This window comes from Protopterus annectens, chromosome 8.part0 (assembly GCF_019279795.1).
Source record: "Protopterus annectens isolate FY-2018-M chromosome 8.part0, PAN1.0, whole genome shotgun sequence".
Classification (NCBI taxonomy): domain Eukaryota; kingdom Metazoa; phylum Chordata; order Ceratodontiformes; family Protopteridae; genus Protopterus; species Protopterus annectens.
The window spans coordinates 913,424,824-913,445,075 of record NC_056741.1 but is presented as its reverse complement, the minus strand read 5'-3'; the positions used below and the strand labels follow the sequence as shown (position 1 = coordinate 913,445,075).

Sequence of the window (20,252 nt, the reverse complement as noted above, 5' to 3'; positions counted from 1 at the left end):
TCACCACAATAAACAGAATATGCTGGAGGGATAGATTCCTGTCCCAGAGAATTCCCATACTCTGGAGCAAACTACCTATCTATATCAAAAAAAGCTCCTCATTAGCACTCTTCAAGAAAAATCTTGATGATTGGATGGGAGATAGGAAATTCACCCCAGGGATCACTTCTGTGGCTCTGCTCGACAGTGGCACAGGAAAATAGTTTTCTTGGGTGGCGAAAGCCAGGGTACCTTTTGGCTAGGCTTATATAGGCCCTAGGGCCAATAGCATAGTACCTGCCTATGAACCTATGAACCTATGAGCAACAAACTGAGAAAATGTCTGGTTTTGTGGCAGCAGAAAATGCAGTAACAAAAATATATGCAGCAGTGACAACCAGTAAAAAGGAAAACAGCAACAAACTGTAAGTAAAACTGTTTTTAAAAAGATGAGAAGACCAACAATGGTAACTGCTCTGGGTTTTAGGTTCAAGAAATTCAGTCATTTATACAAATACAAGTTAGGAGAGAGATGTTTTGTGACTTAAAATTTGAAACCGAGGGAATGATGAAGAAAGTTCTGGAACTATGTAACAAAAATAAGGAGATTTATCTGAGGAACAATTATTTGTTTTCTAGTAGTAACTTAAATGCTAAAAAAAGCTTACTTTGCAGTGTAGAACTGACAAACTGAAAAAAGAGGGAACTAAAAATGCATGCAGATTTTGTGTGAAACTGTTAATAACATTGTAAAAGTTAGAGATGAGAAAAACATGTGGAAAAATCTTATGGAATGGAGGGTGGAGGGTGGACTCTGTCTTGAAATGTGTAAAAAACATGATGAAACACTTTACCAAGTGTTAGTTCATGGCTTGTTACGGAGAGATTGTGACATGCTGGACAGCTTAAATCATATTTCTTTTGTGGGGACTTTTTTCATTTGATTAATGATTATCAGAAGGTGCATTGTAACCAGTGTGGTGAGAAAGGACATATAGCAAGAAGGTGTGTGCCTGAGTGAAGGTTGTGTTAAAAAGGGGACACTTTCAGATGCGCTGACAAGAGAAAACAGTAAATAATGAAAAAGAAATGGAAGGAGAAGAAAACATACACAATGAAAGACAACAAGAGGTTAGGGGGAGGATGAACTAGCGAAGAAGAAACTGTTAAAGAAAAAATATGGAGGGGGAAATGAGAGTGAGAGTGCATCCAGGAAGAGAGGGTAACAGACGGGGATTGATACCAATATTTGTGAAGTGTCTAGGCAGTGAAAAATCTGATTCTGAGAATGAAGAATTATTTGTACATAAACCTAGGAAAATATTCAGTTGTGGAAATAGTAAAAATAAGAAAATGAAAATTTAAAAATATTTCTCCTAAACTTAAAAAGAAGGAAAGGCAACAATTTTAGAGTACTTTCAGTAAATATGAGCAGCATTATTAACACTATACGATTTGCTGGGATACTGGAATGGTGTGCTAAATGTGATGTGGCTATTATTCTATTAGAGGATGTAAGATTCCTGACAAGTGAAGAAAGATTGCAAACAGAAAATAAAGTGTGGAGTGGAAATATAATATGGAACCTAAGAAGTGAAAGGTGCTCTGGAGTGGCTTTGTTATATAAAAAAAAACAGAAAAAATTCTAGATATAACCTGGGTAAGGATGGGAAAGTTAACTGTTGTGCATGTGATGGGGAAAGAACATGCTTATAGAATTATAGCATTATATACATATGTAACTAGCAAGAAAAGAGAGAATATGTTTCATCAAATATTAGACTATATGGTAGTTATGACAATTATAATTGTATGGGACTTTAATTGTGATTTATGGGTAAGATGTAAAAAGAATTTAAAAGATGTTAAAAATACAGGAAGTAATAAGTTTTGTTAAATTAGTTTTTTGAAACAAAAGTCAGTGGACTTACAGAAGGGTAACACTTAGATCTAATATTTGTTATTTTGCATTATTGGAAGGCTTGTGGGTAGTTGTAATGGATTTTTCAGACCATCTAGCAACATGGAAGGATGTGATAGAAGAACGGGAGTGTATTAAAATGGAAAAGGGAAGCTAGAGACTGGGAAGTACTGCAGTTATGGAAGTATCATATAAACATAAACTGGTCTGAATGGTGTATTGAACTTAAAAAGAAGTATAAATAGTATTTTTCAATGGCAGGAAGATGTATGAAAGGAAGAGAGAGTGAAGTATGGGAAAATGTATAGAAAGGCATTATTTATTTTCAGAAAGCGTTACTGTTTAGTCAGAGATATTATTTACAAGGTAGGATGAGGCATCTGCATATTTGGGTAAAATGGTAAAGAGGATATTAGTGTAATAAGGGAAATGAAAAATGTAAAAGGATAGGTAAAAATAAAAAAAAATAACAGAAAACTATGAATATTGTAGTAAAACATGAGGAGATATGTATAATAGTAAAAAAATGGAAAACAGAGAATGGAAAGTAAAAAAATCCAGAAAGAGTTAAGGAAGAATTTGAAAAAGAAATTACTATTAGTGAACTGGGTGAAGTACTTAGGAAAGTAAGTACTGATTCAGAACCACGCCCAGATGGTGTAGGGTATGGAATGTACAAGAAATTCATGGACTGACAATGAGAATATTTTATAAATGTACTGAATGAATGGCTGAAGGAAAGATTTGTTTCAGAAGAGTTATGTACTATTAAAATATTCATGGAAGAAAGATGAGAAGAATAAAATAAAAAAAAAATAAAAAATTGGAGACCCATCACACTAAATAAAGGTTATACATTTTTAAGAGGATGGTAAAGAGGAGAATTAAAGAAAGAATTAGGGTTATTATGAAAGAAAGTATATATGGTATAAAAGGGAATGGATGTCAGGAATTGTTATTAGTTGTGAGAGAAATTATGGATGATATTACAGGCATAGGAGAAGATATGAAACTTATGATAGATAATATTAGCAGGGCATTTGATTCAGTAGGACATGATGCTTTTTGGGATGTTAAGTAAATAATAGAATTAGAAGAGTGTGTGTGTGTGTGTGTGTGTGTGTGTGTGTGTGTGTGTGTGTGTGTGTGTGTGTGTCAACATATCAAAATAATAGAGTGAGAGCATTAGTGAACAGGTGGCTGAGTAAAGAAACATGCATGAAGTGAAGTATAAGACAAGACTGTCCCATGCATAGAATATTGTTTACATTAGTAATAAATGCAATAGTGAGAGAAGTAGCTTTTAAAATGAAAGCTGCTAGATATATGATAGAAAATGAGGTGGTGATTCTAGTAGTTTTGACATACACAGACAATATAGTTGTAGTTGCTAAGAAAAAACTATGGATAAGGGAGGTGTTGGCTTCTCTGAATGAATGTTTAACAGAAATGGGAATGACTCTGAATACAGATAAAAGTAAGGTTTTTGGGTGATGTGAAAATTGATGGTGTATATTTTTTAATGAATGACGTGTCTTCACTAAATTGATAACAGCGGGAGGATTTGATAAAAGAAAATGAAAGAAATATATCTTCAGTTGATGACATATACATTGGTATTTGGGAAAAAGATTTAGCTAGTAAATTCAGTATTAATGGGAAAATAGCATATATGTCCAATGTTTATATGATCCAAGTAAAATATGAAAAGTAAATTGGGAAATTCATGATTTCTGTCATATGGGGTTTGAGATTAAACCCAGTGGAAAGAGTTGTGTTTATATGCATGAAGATGAAGGGGGATTGGTATTATTAAATCCAGTTGTTTATTTTGCTTATTTAAATTTGTATAGAGTATTACAGTGGATAAAGGAAGGGAATGAGAAATTGATAATGAGAATATTTAAATATAAGTACAAACAATTCTGGAAGATGATGAGAGTATGAAAAAAAGAAAAAAGAATATGGAAATTAAAAATTATGAAGAAAAAATGCTAACATAGAAAATCTGATGATACAGAGAAAGGTAGAAGTATGTGTTGTAATAATGCGATGAAACAATATTATTATGTAAGGCCATGGTAAATTTTACCAGAAGAAATGGTTAAAGCCATTAAAGCTAGGAAAAAGTGGAGTACCAAGATAGTAGGGTGTCAGGATTTCCTATAGAGACTGGTAATAAATAGATTACCATTAAAGGGGAAATGCCATGTAAAAAGCAAGTTGAAAGTGTGTGCTTATGTTGTTTTTTTTCTTTTGAAATGTAGAAGGCTGGTGAAACTCTGGAAAAAGTTGTGTGAAGAAAATATTTTGTGACTATTAATGACATAAACAATACAGATATGAATGTTATTATGTATGAATATTAAAATAATAATACTATGTGAGAAGGGTACAAAAATGTATTTTTGTGCAAGATGGGTTATTTGAAATGAAAGACGAAATTAAATTTTGTTTAATGGGACATTAGTTTGTCAGATATATAGTGGAAAATCAGATTATGGTTGTAATAGAAAGAGTGGGGGTCAATTATGGAAGAATAATGAGGATGTTATAAGAAAAATTATAAATAGTAAAAAGTAAAGTAGAAATGTGCATATATGTTCCTGGAAATATGTACATTTTATAGATATGTAAATAACATATTTTATGTTGTGTTAAATAAAGGACTCCTACTCTTTTTAATAAGTGACATGGGATCTTTTGCATTCATCAGAGCTAGGTTCATAGGTTGGTGCTAGGCTATCAGCCCTAGGGCCTCTACAAGCCTCACCATAACAATTCCCTGGCTATTTCTTCCTATACTATTTACTTCCCTGGACCCCTGTCTAGCAGGGCAACTGACGTGATCCCCGGGGTGAATTTCCTTTCTCCCATCCAATTGTCAAGGTTCCTTTTGAAGAGGGCCAAAGAGGCACTCTGCTTGACATGTATGGGCAGTCTATTCCAGAGTCTGGGGAGTCTCTGGGTCAGGAACCTATCCCTCCAACATGTTTTGTTTATTGTGATGACAAGGTTTAGATCCCTGGGGCATATGACTCTGAGGGATTGGGATTTCTTTAAGTGTAGCATGTCCAAAAGCTCTGGGTTTGACATGGCCTTGTATGTTAAGCAGAGATCGCCTCTGAGTAGACGATATATAACAAAGTATACCTGGAGTTTTTTAAGGTGGTCAGCATAGGGGATCTGCTTTAGGCCTGTGATTCTTTTAGTAAGGTATTTCTGTGGCCTTTCCAGTTGTTGCAGATGTCTTGAGAGGTACATACCAAATGGGGCATTGTATTCTATAATGGGTCTAATGAGGGATGAGTACAGTGGGACAATGACCTCCTTTTTTCTGGATGAAAAGCCCTTAGTGATGAGGTGTGCCACATAGAAGGATTTCCTGACTGTTGTGACAATGTGGTTATCGAAGGTGAGACCACTGTCCACCTGTGTCCCTAAGTCTCTTATCCCACTTTTGGTATTTAGTGTACTGCCACCTATGTGGTAATTCACGGGTACATGTTTTTTCCCAAAGGGGATAACGATACATTTCTTGGCATTGAGCTTGAGCCCATGGTTCTGGCATGAATCATCTGTTTCTGTAAGGCCCTTTTGCAGAGTATCCACATAATTTGGGGATTCAATAATGGCTCCCAGTTTGCAGTCATCTGCAAACTTTGTTAGCCAGAGTCCCTTAGTGTTGGCCTGTAATACCACAACGCAAGCAGATGTGATCTCAATTTAACATCTCATCCAAAGGATGACACACTCAGGAGGTCAGTACCCCCTTTACGTAGCACTGTAGTGCCAGCAGTCCATCTACCTCATATGGGAATAAAACTCAAGGCCTTCTGCATCAAAGACAAGTGTGCTATCTGTTGCACCCCTGAGATACTTTTGTCACATTTGAATTTAATGTGACTCTGGGAAATGCTTTCCAGCCACTATAACTGAGTAAAGGCAAGAGAATGAGTCCAGATGAGTGACTTAAATATTGGTACGACAGAGATTCACAAAATATTTTCTAGGAAGCACAGCCTCAGAAATATTCATAAGAGCAATCATTTTGGTGGTACCTCCACTGACTGCAAAGATATATACATGTAAGCAGAAATGCTTCACACACTGCACATCAGTTTTCTTAGGTTTATTTACTTCATGGTGTGCTTGTTTCAGCCCTAAAAATGTTCATACAGGTAGTCATTTTGTGGCAACTAGCAGAAAATGAAAAACACATGTATGTCAGCAGTAATGTTTCCCTGTCATTTTTCTTAAGTTGGTTTAGATGATGGTATTCTTGTTGACTTTATTTAATTGGGTATTTATGGTCATTTTATGTGTGTTTTCTTTCCATTTTAATAAGCATTTGTATTTATTCCATATTTTACTTTTGTGTTCTGTATCTTCAAATTAACCTGTTATGTCAATCAATGCCTAGCACAGACTTGTGTATGCGTGCGTGTGTGTGTGTGTGTGTGTGTGTGAGAGCATGTGCATGAGAAAGGATATTTGTCTGTGTTTGTGTGTGTGTGTGTGTGTGTGTGTGTGTGTGTGTGTGTGTGTGTGTGTGTGTGTGTGTGCGTGTGTGTGTGTGTGTGTGCGTGTGTGTGTGCGTGTGTGTGTGAGCATGTGCATGAGAAAGGGTATGTGTGCGTGTTTGTGTGTATGTGTAATTTGTCTTCTAGATTGCAGTGGCTGAACTTCTGTTTTTGTTGCTAATGGCACTTGACTGACTTCCTGTTCCTTCCTACACTGTTTTATACATACATACAATATTTCAAGTAGGGCAATACTGCCATTCTAGCTTGCCAATATACCAAAACAGTTGTTTCCATAATATGTGTCCATGCTGTTCTTAAAAATATCTAAACCAATGCACGCCTTAATGTAATTTTGTAGTCTAGTCCATGTATCAGCTACTTTCTCAGAGAAATAGTTAGTACAGTTCTCATTCTTATAGAATGTTCTACATAGTTTGTCTGATGATTCTCCACTACTTTTTGAAAACCCCAAACATTCTCAGAGGTATTGGTTTCTAAATGCCCTATATACCCAAATAAGGTCCCCTCTTAAATATCTATATGATACACTGTACAACTGCAGATATTTTAGTCTTTCATAATAATCTAAATTGTCTCATCCATGGATGTCCTAGTATGTTTCCCCTCTATTCTTTCCAGTTTACTCATGTTTGTTGTTTTCTTATAAGGTTTCCATACTGTTATACCATTCCCAAGTTTGGGTCTGATATAACCTATAAACAGTGACTTCATCATTTCTGATTTCCTAGCCTTTTAAATCTTTTTATACAATCTAAAACTATCATAAAGCAATTGGTTGATATGATTAGAAAATTGATCTATCCATATACCCAGGTTCTTACATGAATCTACAGTTTCAATCATTGTGTGCTGCATTAAGTGTTAACCTTTCAGTTTGTTTGTCCCAAATCTCATATGCTTAGTTTTTGATGCATTTATTAGCATATTATTCTTCTGTGCCCAAATCTTCAATTTAGTCAAGTTATTTTACAGACATGTCCTGTCTGTAACACATGTAATCAGTTTACCCAATTTCAAGTCATTTGCATACAGACTGTAGAACACCTCAGATGAAACATATGGATCTGAAAGATACAATCTAAACAAGTATGGGCCTAGGATAGAACCCTGTGGGACACCCTTAACTTCATCTCCTGTTTGTGTGGTGAATGCTTTTACCTTCATCACAATATTATTTTCTGACCTTTGTTGGGAGGTTTTTTTTTTACTATTTCTGATCAGGTAATGTACTTATGTTTGACTTTTTAATGATTTTATCAATATAAAATATGTTTAACTTGTGTTAAAATCTTGATTTCTGTTTAATTTCTTTATTATTATTATTATTATATTTTAGGCATATTTAGTTATGTTTCTTAGTTGATGTGTGTGCCTTTGGTGTTTGGGATTGTTTTTATTGAGTAACTAGTTTGTTTTTGTTTTATTTCTGGGACAGTTTTTCCATGCAAAATGACATTTCAAGATAGTGGTAGTAGTAGTTTGCTGAATTTTGAAGTCTGTGAATGAGTTGAGGTATATGATTATAAGGTTTAGGTGGCTAGCACTAATTTTCTCCCATGCGGTAGAACAGATCTGATGTACAGGCACCTAGAGGTCTGATTTGTCAGTGTTTTCTGCCCATTTTATAAATGGCTATACACCATCCTTCTGTATTACACTATCCCTGCGTGTGTACTCTACAGTTACATTCAGTGTATACCACAAATCTGTTGCAGCCATAATATCCACAGGTTCAAGCTGTTTTTTTTTTCCCTTAGCTATGGGTATCAATATATACTAACTTTCATGTTCAGTTTTCCAATTTTTGCCTATCTTTGTTCACAATGGGTATGCTTTTCTTGTCATTTACTCACTTGCTGCATGTACATCACAAACAGCTATAATATTTTGGCTGCACCTTGCACAAGCAAACATTCAGTGGAACACATTTGATTAAATGTTGCAGGCTACTTGGCAAATTTCTGAAGGAACACACTTTAAAAGAGAAACCAGTACCTCATCAGGAAGAGTGGGCATATCACCAGTGCAAGGGAGACCCCATACTCCTTATTGATTTATACAAAGTCTGAAAATGACACATCATGGACCTAATGGACCCCTTAGTGTGAACGTTGGATTTTCCTTGTACAAAAGCCAACTTTTCACAACATTTGTTTTTTGTATTTGCTAACCAGTGTAGAATGCTGGTCTATATGAACCCTTTTCATGCTCAGCTTGGGAACACTGTCTGGTTAAATTACTTGCTCATAGTCACAAAGCTAGGCAAATGAAGTCTAAGTCTCTTGCCTTTATTCTCATTTTACACAGTTAAGCAAATGGAGGCTAAGAGAATCAAATTAAGGACCACAAAAACAGCTTATTAACAGCCTGTCATCATCTGCACTAACTGCCAGAGCTTGATATGCCACTGATGATTTAAGGGAAAAAGTAAAGATCCAGCCCCCCCTGTGCTTTTCCTTGGTTACCATAAATACTTAATGATTAAGCATTTAAAGCCACAACTCTGAATACCAGTTTCCATCCCAGAGAGATGCAGAGTATTAGGACAGTATAGATAGAAATCCTTCCAATGGCCTATATGATGCTCCAGTTGTTCACCAAAATGTTAAAACACATGGTGTAGTGCCTCCTACACTCGTCAGTGTTGTAGAGAACTAGAGCCATAGATATAGCTCTAATCCAGTGTGTGTGTGTGTGTGTGTGTGTGATATTTATGATTGGACCTACAGTCTTAGAAATTTCCTCTGCAGTGCTTCTAGCTTATTCACAAGCAGCTCATTTTTCTTTAGAAGACAATAACATACAACCGCTCTCCCTCTGCAACTCATATGTGATTTTAAAAATTTACTTCATGTCACTCCCAGTCATTGTGCTAAGCAGGCATCTTTTCTCCCTCTAATCTCCTTTCCATAGAACAGCTCTGTTATCACTGGAATCCTCAGTCAGAAGTCCTGTCCTTCTACTGTTAAGTCACAGGCTTCCCTATTATGATTTTTCTCTGAGGGGGTACTGAGAATGCTGCTTAATGTCCACATACACACATATATAGGTACCTTATAGTACCTTATTTAGGCGGTGTTCCAAAGACCAAATTACTACCGTAACAACTACAAACAAATGCAATCTGAGGGTCATGCTGCTCACAGCTAGAAGTCTAAATCTCAAAATGCACTCACTTGAAGCACTCCTTAAAATGGAGAACATCGACATTTGTGCTGTAACAGAGACCTGGTTCAAGGCAGCAGGAAGCACCCCTGCACTACCAGGCTATAACTCATTCCACACTTTTTGGCCCCAGAACATGGGCTGAAGCTCCAAAGGTGGTGGTGTTTCCATATTCATAAAGGATGCACTCACCTCCAGACTGGTAGCCCAACATAATGCATCAGAGATACTTCAGGTGCAGCTAACATTGGGTAAGACAGCGATTCAGGTCATAGTCTGCTATAAGTCCCCAACCATGTCCCAAGACTCACACTCCACATTCCTAAGCATCCTGGAGAATATTAGGGTCCAACCTAACACTGTCTTACTAGGCAACTTCAACTACCCCTTCATTAACTGGGTAAACTACTCATGTACCAATACACTTGCCCAACGTTTCCTGCAGTTCATTAATTCCAATGCCCTGGACCAGTTTGTTATTACCCCCACTAGAGGTAGCAACATCCTTGACCTGGTCATTACTAACATGGGCGACCGTTGCTCTACAACAATAGTCAGCTCCTCCCTGGTTAGATCCAACCAAAAACTAATCACCTTGGAACCCCCCTCCCCCCACACAAAGGTAACCACCATGAAAAACTTATCCAAAGCTAACTTTGGACTCCTAAAAACAGAGGTAGCTAACTTCATGGCACCCATGCAAATGGACAATAGTTGCGTGACCGCAGAATCATACACCAATGCACTGTACAAAACACGTACACAAATGCATGGATCTTGCCATACCCAATAGAACCAAGATGCTCGCCTCCAAAAAAAGGAAGCCAATCTGGTGGTCCCCTGCCCTAAATAAACTCTACAACAGAAGGAGGAAACTGATGCGGAATAAGGTGATGTCCTAAGACTGGAAAAACTCCCTTATCAGCCTCAACAAAAAGTTGAGATCCCTCATCAGATCCTCTAAATTTAGCTATGAAAACAGAATTGCAGCAGATACTAAAGACAACCCCAAGGCCTTCTATAGTTATGTAAAGTAATCTACTGCAATACTCAGATTTGCTCTGAGCTACTGCACAATGGTACCTCTTATACTGAGCCAACAGATATTGCCAGTATACTGGCCGACAGATTCAGTGCCAATTTTACCCCCCCAAAGGACCAATCACAATACCAGTAGATTGCCAGACACTCAGTATTACTGCTGCACAGGTTAAAACAGCACTGTCCAAGGCCAAGAATACAACTTCTATGGGACCTGACAATATCCCTGGTTGTGTTCTACATGAACTACAGAGTGAACTGGCACCTCACCTATGTACCTTGTTCAATCACAGTCTCACCTCAGGCTTTGTCGCTACTGAATGGAGCACTGCTACAGTCATCCCTCTCCATAAAAGAGGAGCAACTACAGACCCTGGGAACTATTGCCCCATTAGCCTGATGAGTCTGATATGCAAAGCTATGGAAATCATCATCATGGAGCTAATAAACAAGGATATAGGGAATCTCCAAACTCTGTATCCCACACAGTTTAGTTTTGTGAAGGGTAGATCATGCCTACTCAACTCAGTTGACTTCTTTAGGTCAGTCACCAAAGCTGTGGATGAAGGCAAGGTGGTTCATACAGCCTACCTTGATCTGGCCAAGGCTTTTGATACCATTTCCTACTCAGGAATCATAGAAAAACTCACTAAGCTTGGCATCAACCCCTATATCACTAGATGAGTTGCAAACCAGCTCACAGATAGAACCCACAGTGTGAAAGTAGCTGACTCCAGTCAGACTGCCGACTAGTCACGAGTGGAGTCCCACAGGGTTCGGTTCTGGGTCCTCCCCTGTTTGGTATCTACTTCTCTGAAGTCCAGGCCAACATGAAGGGACTCTGGCTGACAAAATTTGCAGACGATTGCAAGTTGGGAGCTATTATTAACTCTCCAAATGATGTTAACATCCTACAGAATGGCCTCACTTAGACCAACGACTAGTGTCAGAACCATGGCCTTAAGCTCAATGCCAAAAAATGTGTCATCATCCCCTTTGGGAAAACCCCAGTTCCCATGCACTACCACATTGATGGTAGTCCACTGAACACAGAAGGCATTATAAGAGATCTGGGAACACAGGCTGACAGCAATCTCTCTTTTGATCACCACATTGCCACTGTGGTCAGAAAGTCCTTCTATGTGGCACATCTAATTACTAACGGTTTTGCATCCAGGAAGAAAGAGGTGATTGTCTCCCTCTACTCTTCCCTCATTAGGCCAATCATCGAGTACAATGCCCCATTTGGCATGCACCTCACTAGACACCTGCAACAACTGGAGAGGCTGCAAAAGTACCTCACAAAGAGGATCCTAGGCCTTAAACACTTGTCCTATATGGACAGACTCAAAAAACTCCAACTATTCTCTGTCTCATATCACATACTTAGAGGTAATCTCTGCTTGCCTTACAAAGCCATGTCTGACTCAGCTCTGTTAGAAATGCTACATCTAAAGAAATCCCAATCCCTCTGCACCACATGCTCCAGAGACCTCAACCTCAATACCACAATTAACAGGACATGCTGGTGGGACAGGTTCATAACCCAGAGACTGCCCATGCTATGGAACAGACTTCCCATACATGTCAAGCAGAGCACCTCGCTGACCCTCTTCAAGAGAAATCTTGATGAGTGGATGGGAAACAAAATTCACCTCGGGGATCACTCCAGTGGCTCTACTCGACAGAGGTACTGGGAACTAAGGTTGGGTGGCATTATACCAGGATAATCCTCTGGCTAGGTTTGTAAAGGCCCCAGGGCCATTAGCCTAGTACATACTTATGAACCTATGAACCTATTTGGTGCCTCCATAGAGGAAGACATCTGTTCTAGGACAGCAAGAGAACTGTGGAGTGTAACATTCTAGGGACACGCCTATTTTCTAACACCTTTACCTCTGCAGGCCACATTGTGTTCCAAATTATGTCCTTTTTTGGCACCCTGTGAGTCTGTGGTAGTTGTCACTGAGATTCTTGGGAGGAATTATGTCTCCCTGTATCCTGGATATCTTTGCCAAGAGAGGGGAAACCCTTTCTCTTAACTGAGAGAACTGTCTGCAAATGGAGCGACACAGCTTCATCAAAAGGTCTGACAGAAGAGCACATTTTCAGAGCCATTGCAAGGCAATACAACTATGTGATCTTCATTTAGCCTGACAATTAATATTTTCCTTCCTTACTGTCATGTATAGCAGTTTTTCTTTCCTTTGACATCAATGTGCTGAGAGAGGTTTTAGGCTTTTCCTGTCTATGAAAAGCACACCTTGATACAAGAGAAAGTTTCTTTTGTCCTGTCAAAGCCTGATACTATAAATATAAAGGAGTCTTTGGGAGGCTGGGGGATTTAACAGGTAAAATAAGAAAAAGTGTCTGCTCATGAACAGATTGAAATGAAAGCCTTTAAACCAATCAAAAGAATGTCCTGCTTTGCTAAGGTCATATAGCTATGCTTGTTAGAGTTAATTTTCCAGAACTCTACAACAAAGTGTCCTTCTCTGTGCAACACTGATGAAATCCCTTGCATATACTGTAAGATCTAAGCTATCAGCTGTACATTTCCATGAATTCTACTTCATAAGAGCAGACATTTTATTAATTATGTATTTTGACTGATACAAATACATTTTTTTACTCCAGTGATTGGCCCAGTGGCTGCTTTACCTGACCCAACTAACCAGTTTGTTCATCCAACAGGGAAAGTGACCTCTGGTCCATTCGTTCCTTGGTGGAGATGAAAGTCAGGTATTAGGGAGCAGGCTTTTCCACTGATGCTGTGAACTGTCCTTTCCCTACCATCTTGGCATTTGCATGCTCCATGGTAGCTGTCATCACAGTTGAACTCTTGCTACCATGCATACCCAACCTCCTGACTAAGTGGCTCACCATGGTACACCATAGCATGCTAGCCTCCTTGCTGTGGTTAATTCACCTGGAATATACCATGCCAAGCTTCCCCCTCCTATCCCAGAATGGGTGAGCTGGTGTTGGTCTTCTGCCTGATCCTTCCAGTGGTTGTGTTGCTAGCTGAACATGAATCATCTAGGATACAATCATGGCTGTATGCTTCTGCCCCATGAGGTCAGGCAGCCTATATCTCTGTATTGCTAAAAATTAACTTTGAACCAAGAAAACTTTTAGCAATGAAATATTTTTGTATTCATCAGTAATTAAACATGATGGGTATGGTATTTTTAACAATAAAGTTCATCTATTTATTTACTTTAACCAAAGAAAAACACACTGCCAGGTAAAGCACTCCCCTCAAATATTTGAAACCATGTAGAAAAAAATGAGGATAGGGAGTGCACCACAAGCTGATACGCAAAATTCAACGAATAAGTCCAAGAAAATCACTAGTGGAATAAACTCTTCTTTATTGTAGACAACAATAACTGCAGCAGAGTAGTAGTAAGCGCTTTCGCGTTGACACCCAACGCTTCATCAGACATAAAAAGCTGCTGAAAACAATCTCATTTAAACATCCAATAGCATGATGTCATAATTGACTTAAAGAAACAGTTGAGTCCCAAAAATATATAAAATTGCAACTGAATAAAAACATATATATAAGAACATGTAAACGAAACATGATTGTTAAAAACCTTAATACAAAAACAACTATATAAAAATAACATAGAGATCTATGTTATTTTTATATAGTTGTTTTTGTATTAAGGTTTTTAACAATCATGTTTCGTTTACATGTTCTTATATATATGTTTTTATTCAGTTGCAATTTTATATATTTTTGGGACTCAACTGTTTCTTTAAGTCAGTTATGACATCATGCTATTGGATGTTTAAATGAGATTGTTTTCAGCAGCTTTTTATGTCTGATGAAGCGTTGGGTGTCAACGAAAAGCTTAAATACTACTCTGCTGCAGTTATTGTTGTCTACAATAAAGAAGAGTTTATTCCACTAGTGATTTTCTTGGACTTATTCGTTGAATTTTGCGTATCAGCTTGTGGTGCACTCCCTATCCTCATTTTTTCTATTTATTTACTTTGTTTGTATTTGTAAGCGGTAGGCTAGAGCTCTGATCCTCTTGGACCTTTTTTGGTCTCTTCCTGGGATTGAAACTGAAGCAATATATACCCACATAATAACACAATACGAGTCACACATCATAATGCTAATGACAACCATATCAAAGTAGTAAACACTGACATAAAATATTTGAAATATAGTATGCACACTGCATAGACTATAATGTTAGTATAATAGTAGCATAATATGCACAATGTTCCATATTATACTTCGCTTCCATTTGAGAAAGACAATATATACTAATTTGAGACAACTTGGGCATGAGCAAACCCATAATGTATATCAAGCACATTTTTTTTAATATTTAGGTTGCATACCTGGAGGAGAAAGAGATGTAAAATAAAACTCCAAGTATCATCATCTTTTTTACTGCTTGTAAGAATATTATGACTGCTGGAATAGTTTAAAGTGTACATCTAAGTAGATGACTCCTGTTAGGCTGCATTTAGTAGTAGAGCAGGTAGATGTAACTATGGAATTACTGGGGCATATTCTGTTGAAAGAGTTTGTATCTGGCAGGTTCCAGAGATGCATTTTTCAGTGGGGGTAGATAGTGCTGTTAAATTAGGCACTTGGGTATAGGGGAGCTTTTTGAGGGGCAGAGGCAGAAATACATAATTAGAAAATTCTTTTAAAGTTGGTGTATTCTGTTTTCTATTTTCTGAAGTTCTTAAGCTGTAATAAAATATACTGGAAAAAAGAAAAGTCTTTTAGAAAGTTATGACAGCTGAGGGCACTATTTATTTTAATTAGAGGTGGTGTAATAGAATAGAATTGAAAATCCAAAATTGTTTTGTGTTTGAGAGATGGTGTGTTTTTTTCTGTTCTGATGGCTATGGTTTTGTGTTACCATATAGACTTTACAGTAATTTTACATAGTGCAGAAAATCTCTCATGATTAGAGGTTAGCTTGGATTGCTTCCATTAGGACCAATGTTTTTTTTTTCATGTGTTTAAACCTCATTTTCAGTTCTGGAGTGACTTGATTGTTAAATTGTGATTTTAGGAACCTAATTACTATTAGAAAGTAGTTAAAAGAGTCTGTTGCATGCTTAGGCAAAATTATTTGTTCCAGATCTTTACTGGAAATATAAAGAATATCTATGATCTTTACAGGGAAAAGGAGAGTGAAGACCCAACAGAAAGGTGAGTTCAGTTCAACATACCTAACAGAACCATAAAAATGAAAATATATTTTTCATTGTATTTTAAATGTTTTCTCTTACAACATAATGCAGCAATATTCAATATTTCATTATGAATAGATGTATATTTTATTTTTCCAAGCTGTAGTAAGTAGAATACACAAACCAATGGCATACTGCATGGTACAAAACTGAAAATAAAAAATCACAAACTGTCAAATAATTGGAAAAATGTTATCCAGTGTCACAGAGTCTTGACTGAAAAAAACAAGAAGCGTGGCCAAGAGGAGTGTATCCATATATTCTAGAAGGTCATGACAAACCCCACATCCCACAGCGAAGACGTACTGTCATTTTACAAGGAGGACTGACACCATCTTACAAACATGCATGGACGTGCAGACATAAATACTAAACACAAAGATCCTTGAATTGCCATCAGTGCTTCAGTAGACCAACACCAGACTTATCGTTTAATAGAAGAACAAGCATGCCAGAAAATCTATAAAACTCAAGTCATGCTTAACTTTTGGAGAAGTAATTACAGTAGTTAGCAAACTCACATTCTGAAATCTTGACCACCTTTTTCTGTCATTTATTTCTTTCCATCTTATTTAAACTGTGTTTCTTCTGCACCAAGAAACAGAAGCAATGACCTTTGATGTTAACCGCTGCATGTAAATATTTTCATTATATCATCCCTTAGGTCCTTAATTTTCTGCAATAAAGTCATTTATATTGATATTATGTATTATTTTATTTTGTCATCATTTCTAAGGATTCACATAAAATCATTATCTCCCACCAAGATCTTATTATCTGGAAATCATGTGAGTATATGGGGTATTTGTTTTTTCAGCTTCCTCATCCCCACATGAATACTTGTATACCACTTAAGGAAGACCCTCAGGTCTGTTGTCTATTGTCCTTCTTGCTGCTGATTACCGTCATCTGAAAAAAAACGAAGAACATAGTACTAACAAAGAATAAATGAAATGCGTCACTTAAAGTTAACAACTAATCTTACTTATTCATTCCACATTCTATACAAACACTAGCACTATGACTTGTGTTCAGTGTGTGTGTGTGTGTGTGTGTGTGTGTGTGTGTGTGTGTGTGTGCATGCCCGCTCACCTGATGTGGTTACTTCTCTTTGGAAAATGATACTATTACACAGACAATCAATGCTCTTCAGTTCTTCAAATTTAGGGCAGAACTTTTGGGAATGTGGGTCTCCATGCTGTCTTGTCCATGGTATTTTCCTTGATGACCAATGCGTCCCACTTCCGATAACATTCAGTTTTAGTCTCTTTCTTGTGCTTGTCCTGTGTGTAACTTGTCTGTTTTGTCTATGTGAATCTTCTTTTTTCCTCTTGACAGTTACCAAGCTTTGTTCATGTATTCTCTTTATGGGCACTTCATTCATTTCCTGTTTTGAACTTTTTCTGTTGCTTTTTGTGACAAACATTTAATGTATAGCAGGGTGGTTTATGGCTCTAGCTTAGGCTTTTAGGAGCACTATTTTTTATTTATACATACAAGCAGATGAAGAGGTTTTTTTGCATGCAAAGGTGTAATATATGTGCATGTGTCACATTATCACCTCACAAAATGCAGTATATAGAAATAGTATAACAATTTGAGTGTTGACAGTTTAGAAAAATATGGGAGTGCTACAGGACAGGTGCAACCGTGTAGACTGGTTTAAAGCCTAGTATCCCTTGTTTATGGAAGCACTAAGCCACTAGAGCACATTAGAAATAGTCTGCATGGAAGAAATATGGACCTTTGACATGTAGATTCCTGTGATGGTAGTCACCCATCACACTAACATAAATACTCTGTGGAATAATTTATATAGTTCATTTGAAGATGTATTTGTTCTGCTGGTGCTTGCCAAATAGTCTTCTAGTAAGTGTATGGTGGTTAATCAGACATACACTGATGGGTAATATTCTCAAAAGAACTTAGATAGTACATCTGGGAGTACACCAGCTCAGAATACAATCTTCCTTGTCTGATATTTAAGGAAACGTTTGTTCTTTTTTGTTTTTTTCCATTTCAACCATGAAAATGGCTGACTTGTTTGCAGTATTGCACTGAATCAGTGTTGAAATCAGTCAAGTGGTGAGGGGTGGTGGGTTGTACGGCAAGACAGTGTATCTTCCCATGGTGTTTTTTTCCCAGTCATTTTCAGATATGTTTTACTAAAGACAGCACTCAAGACTGCGGAGTAATAAAAGTATAGTATAACTTGAGTGGCCTCACTGTGTAACAGTATGGGTGAAATGTTTATTTTGATTTTGTTTTTTTAATTTGATCACGTCTGTTTATCTTTAATGTGGCATTTCATTAATTTCAGTGTATTGCTTAAATCAATCGTTTGTTATGCTTTAAGAAATTGAGAAAATTACAGCGTAGCATAACTCATTTATTTAAAACCATTAAACACATTACTATGATTTGTATGAAAACATTTGATGAGCTGAAAGTTGACTGTTTTCAGCAAAAGTTTCAGAAGAGAGAGTTTAGATATGGTCTTTTCCTTTAAAAGGTGTGCATACGCATGTGTGAATGCAGATGGGTACAGAAATGGCTACATAATTTTTTTCTCTTTTTCAGGACTCCCATGAAAACGACCAGTGCAATCTAATCAGAGGTAATATTAATGCATGTATTTTATATGCTAACATAAGCAGCTTTTTAAGAAAATATTTAATTATATGCAGATTATGAGTGCCTAGGATGGTACAGTGGCACATAGGGTAACATTGTAGCTTCAGAACAAGTGGTTGCCTTGTTTGATTCTTGTGCAGAGTCAGCATACGTTCACATGAGTATTTGCTTGGTACTCCAGTATCCTTCCACCTCCCAAAAACAAATGACTTGCTGAATGGCAACTCTAAATTCTCCATACATGTGTGTGTTATCCAGAAGAGAGGAAGGGCTATCTACTTCCATTCCGTACTTGCCTAATAGACTTTGGAAATAGCAGCGACTGATCATTGGGTCACTAGAGGAGCCAGATGCAACATGTGAACATGGATGAATACATATTTTATGTATAATTTGAAGACTCATGTAAACAAAATATACTACAGTCAATAATTTTTAGATTATATAATTACAAAGTACTTAGATATGAGTAACTTTGTCCAATGGATCCCCCTCCTTTACCACATTGCCTAATTCATTCCCTGCAGGGGTGGCAGCCAGGCATCTCCAGATGGTGTGACAGCCCTAAGACCCATTTGAGTCGAGCATTTGGGAGTACATCTGATGCTAGTCCCATGGCAGTTTACTTCTTGACCTAACCCCTCATCAGTAGGTGGCTTGCAGACTCCACAACAACCGCCTACTGGGGGAGAGGAATGGGTGCTTCCATACATTTCAACTGTTATACTTCATCTCTGAACTCCTCATTGTGACTGCATGATCTATCTGGTATATTTTACTAGAGATTACCTACCTACTGGTCAGTGTCAGTAATGTGATGGGCCGAGCCACCTCTATTCCCCCAGGACTGTTAAGCTGGTATGTTCCTCAAGCAACCCCCCCCTTCCCCCCCACCTGGTCCCACCTGGTCCCTCCAGCATCTGTGACATTTGTTGGACACTGATTAACTTGGTTGTAGTCAGGGCTTCAATTAGGGGTGCTGTTTTTGAGATAATTTTTTAATGTCACAGTCATGTCCTATTACACACTACCCAGTAGTAAAACCTCTGATATTTGTTTTTTTAATTTAACTGTCTGACTTGTTTCTTCTGTCCTTCTCTCTGAACACCAGGTTTCAGTAAATCCAGACCTGACCTTAGATTTCTATTTAGATCAATATCAGTCACATTACTTTAGGGATTACTTGTGTTATACGTTGATATGTATAAAAGAAATTGTCACTGTTCTACAACAGTAGTTTACAATTGGCTTATGTGTTTAACAACCTTCTTAAACTTTCAACAAATATTTCAGCCGACCTGTTTGAGACTGTACTGTATATGTTTGTGTGTGTAGGGGGGGTGGTGGGGGTGGTGGCAGGTGTGAAGTTCTTGGTAGCATCAAACTTTGTGAAGGTTTTGAACTCCTTTCTGCTATGATTTATCATCACCTGTTTTGATTATTGTGATTGATATGGAGTTAGTCTTTCCATTGGTAATTGATTGCTAGCAAATAACTTTCTGGCCAGTTGGAATGTATATCTAATGCAATCCGAAATAGTCCATCAATAGTTTTGCAAAAGCAACACACATATCTAGCCATGTTACTAACAGTAATTCACATGTGTACAAGGGTGGTAATAACTCTGAGTCACACATATCTAGCCATGTTACTGATAGCTATTCACATGTGTACAGGGTGGTAAAGGCACTGAGTTTTGGATTATCTGACATCCAGTGCATCTTCTGGAT

At 37.4% G+C, this 20,252-nt stretch overlaps 1 protein-coding gene across 5 annotated transcripts in view; it reads left to right on the top strand.

Annotated features, from left to right (window-relative positions):
- LOC122809153 overlaps positions 1-20,252 on the top strand; it is a 1,026,347-nt gene that overhangs the window by 995,591 nt on the left and 10,504 nt on the right. For all 5 annotated transcript variants that reach the window (XM_044080437.1, XM_044080436.1, XM_044080435.1 and 2 more), the window contains 2 exons: positions 15,818-15,847; positions 18,469-18,505. In XM_044080437.1, the coding sequence (XP_043936372.1) occupies positions 15,818-15,847; positions 18,469-18,499 (61 nt within the window). In that variant the 3' untranslated portion in view covers positions 18,500-18,505. The remainder of the gene's footprint in view (positions 1-15,817; positions 15,848-18,468; positions 18,506-20,252) is intronic.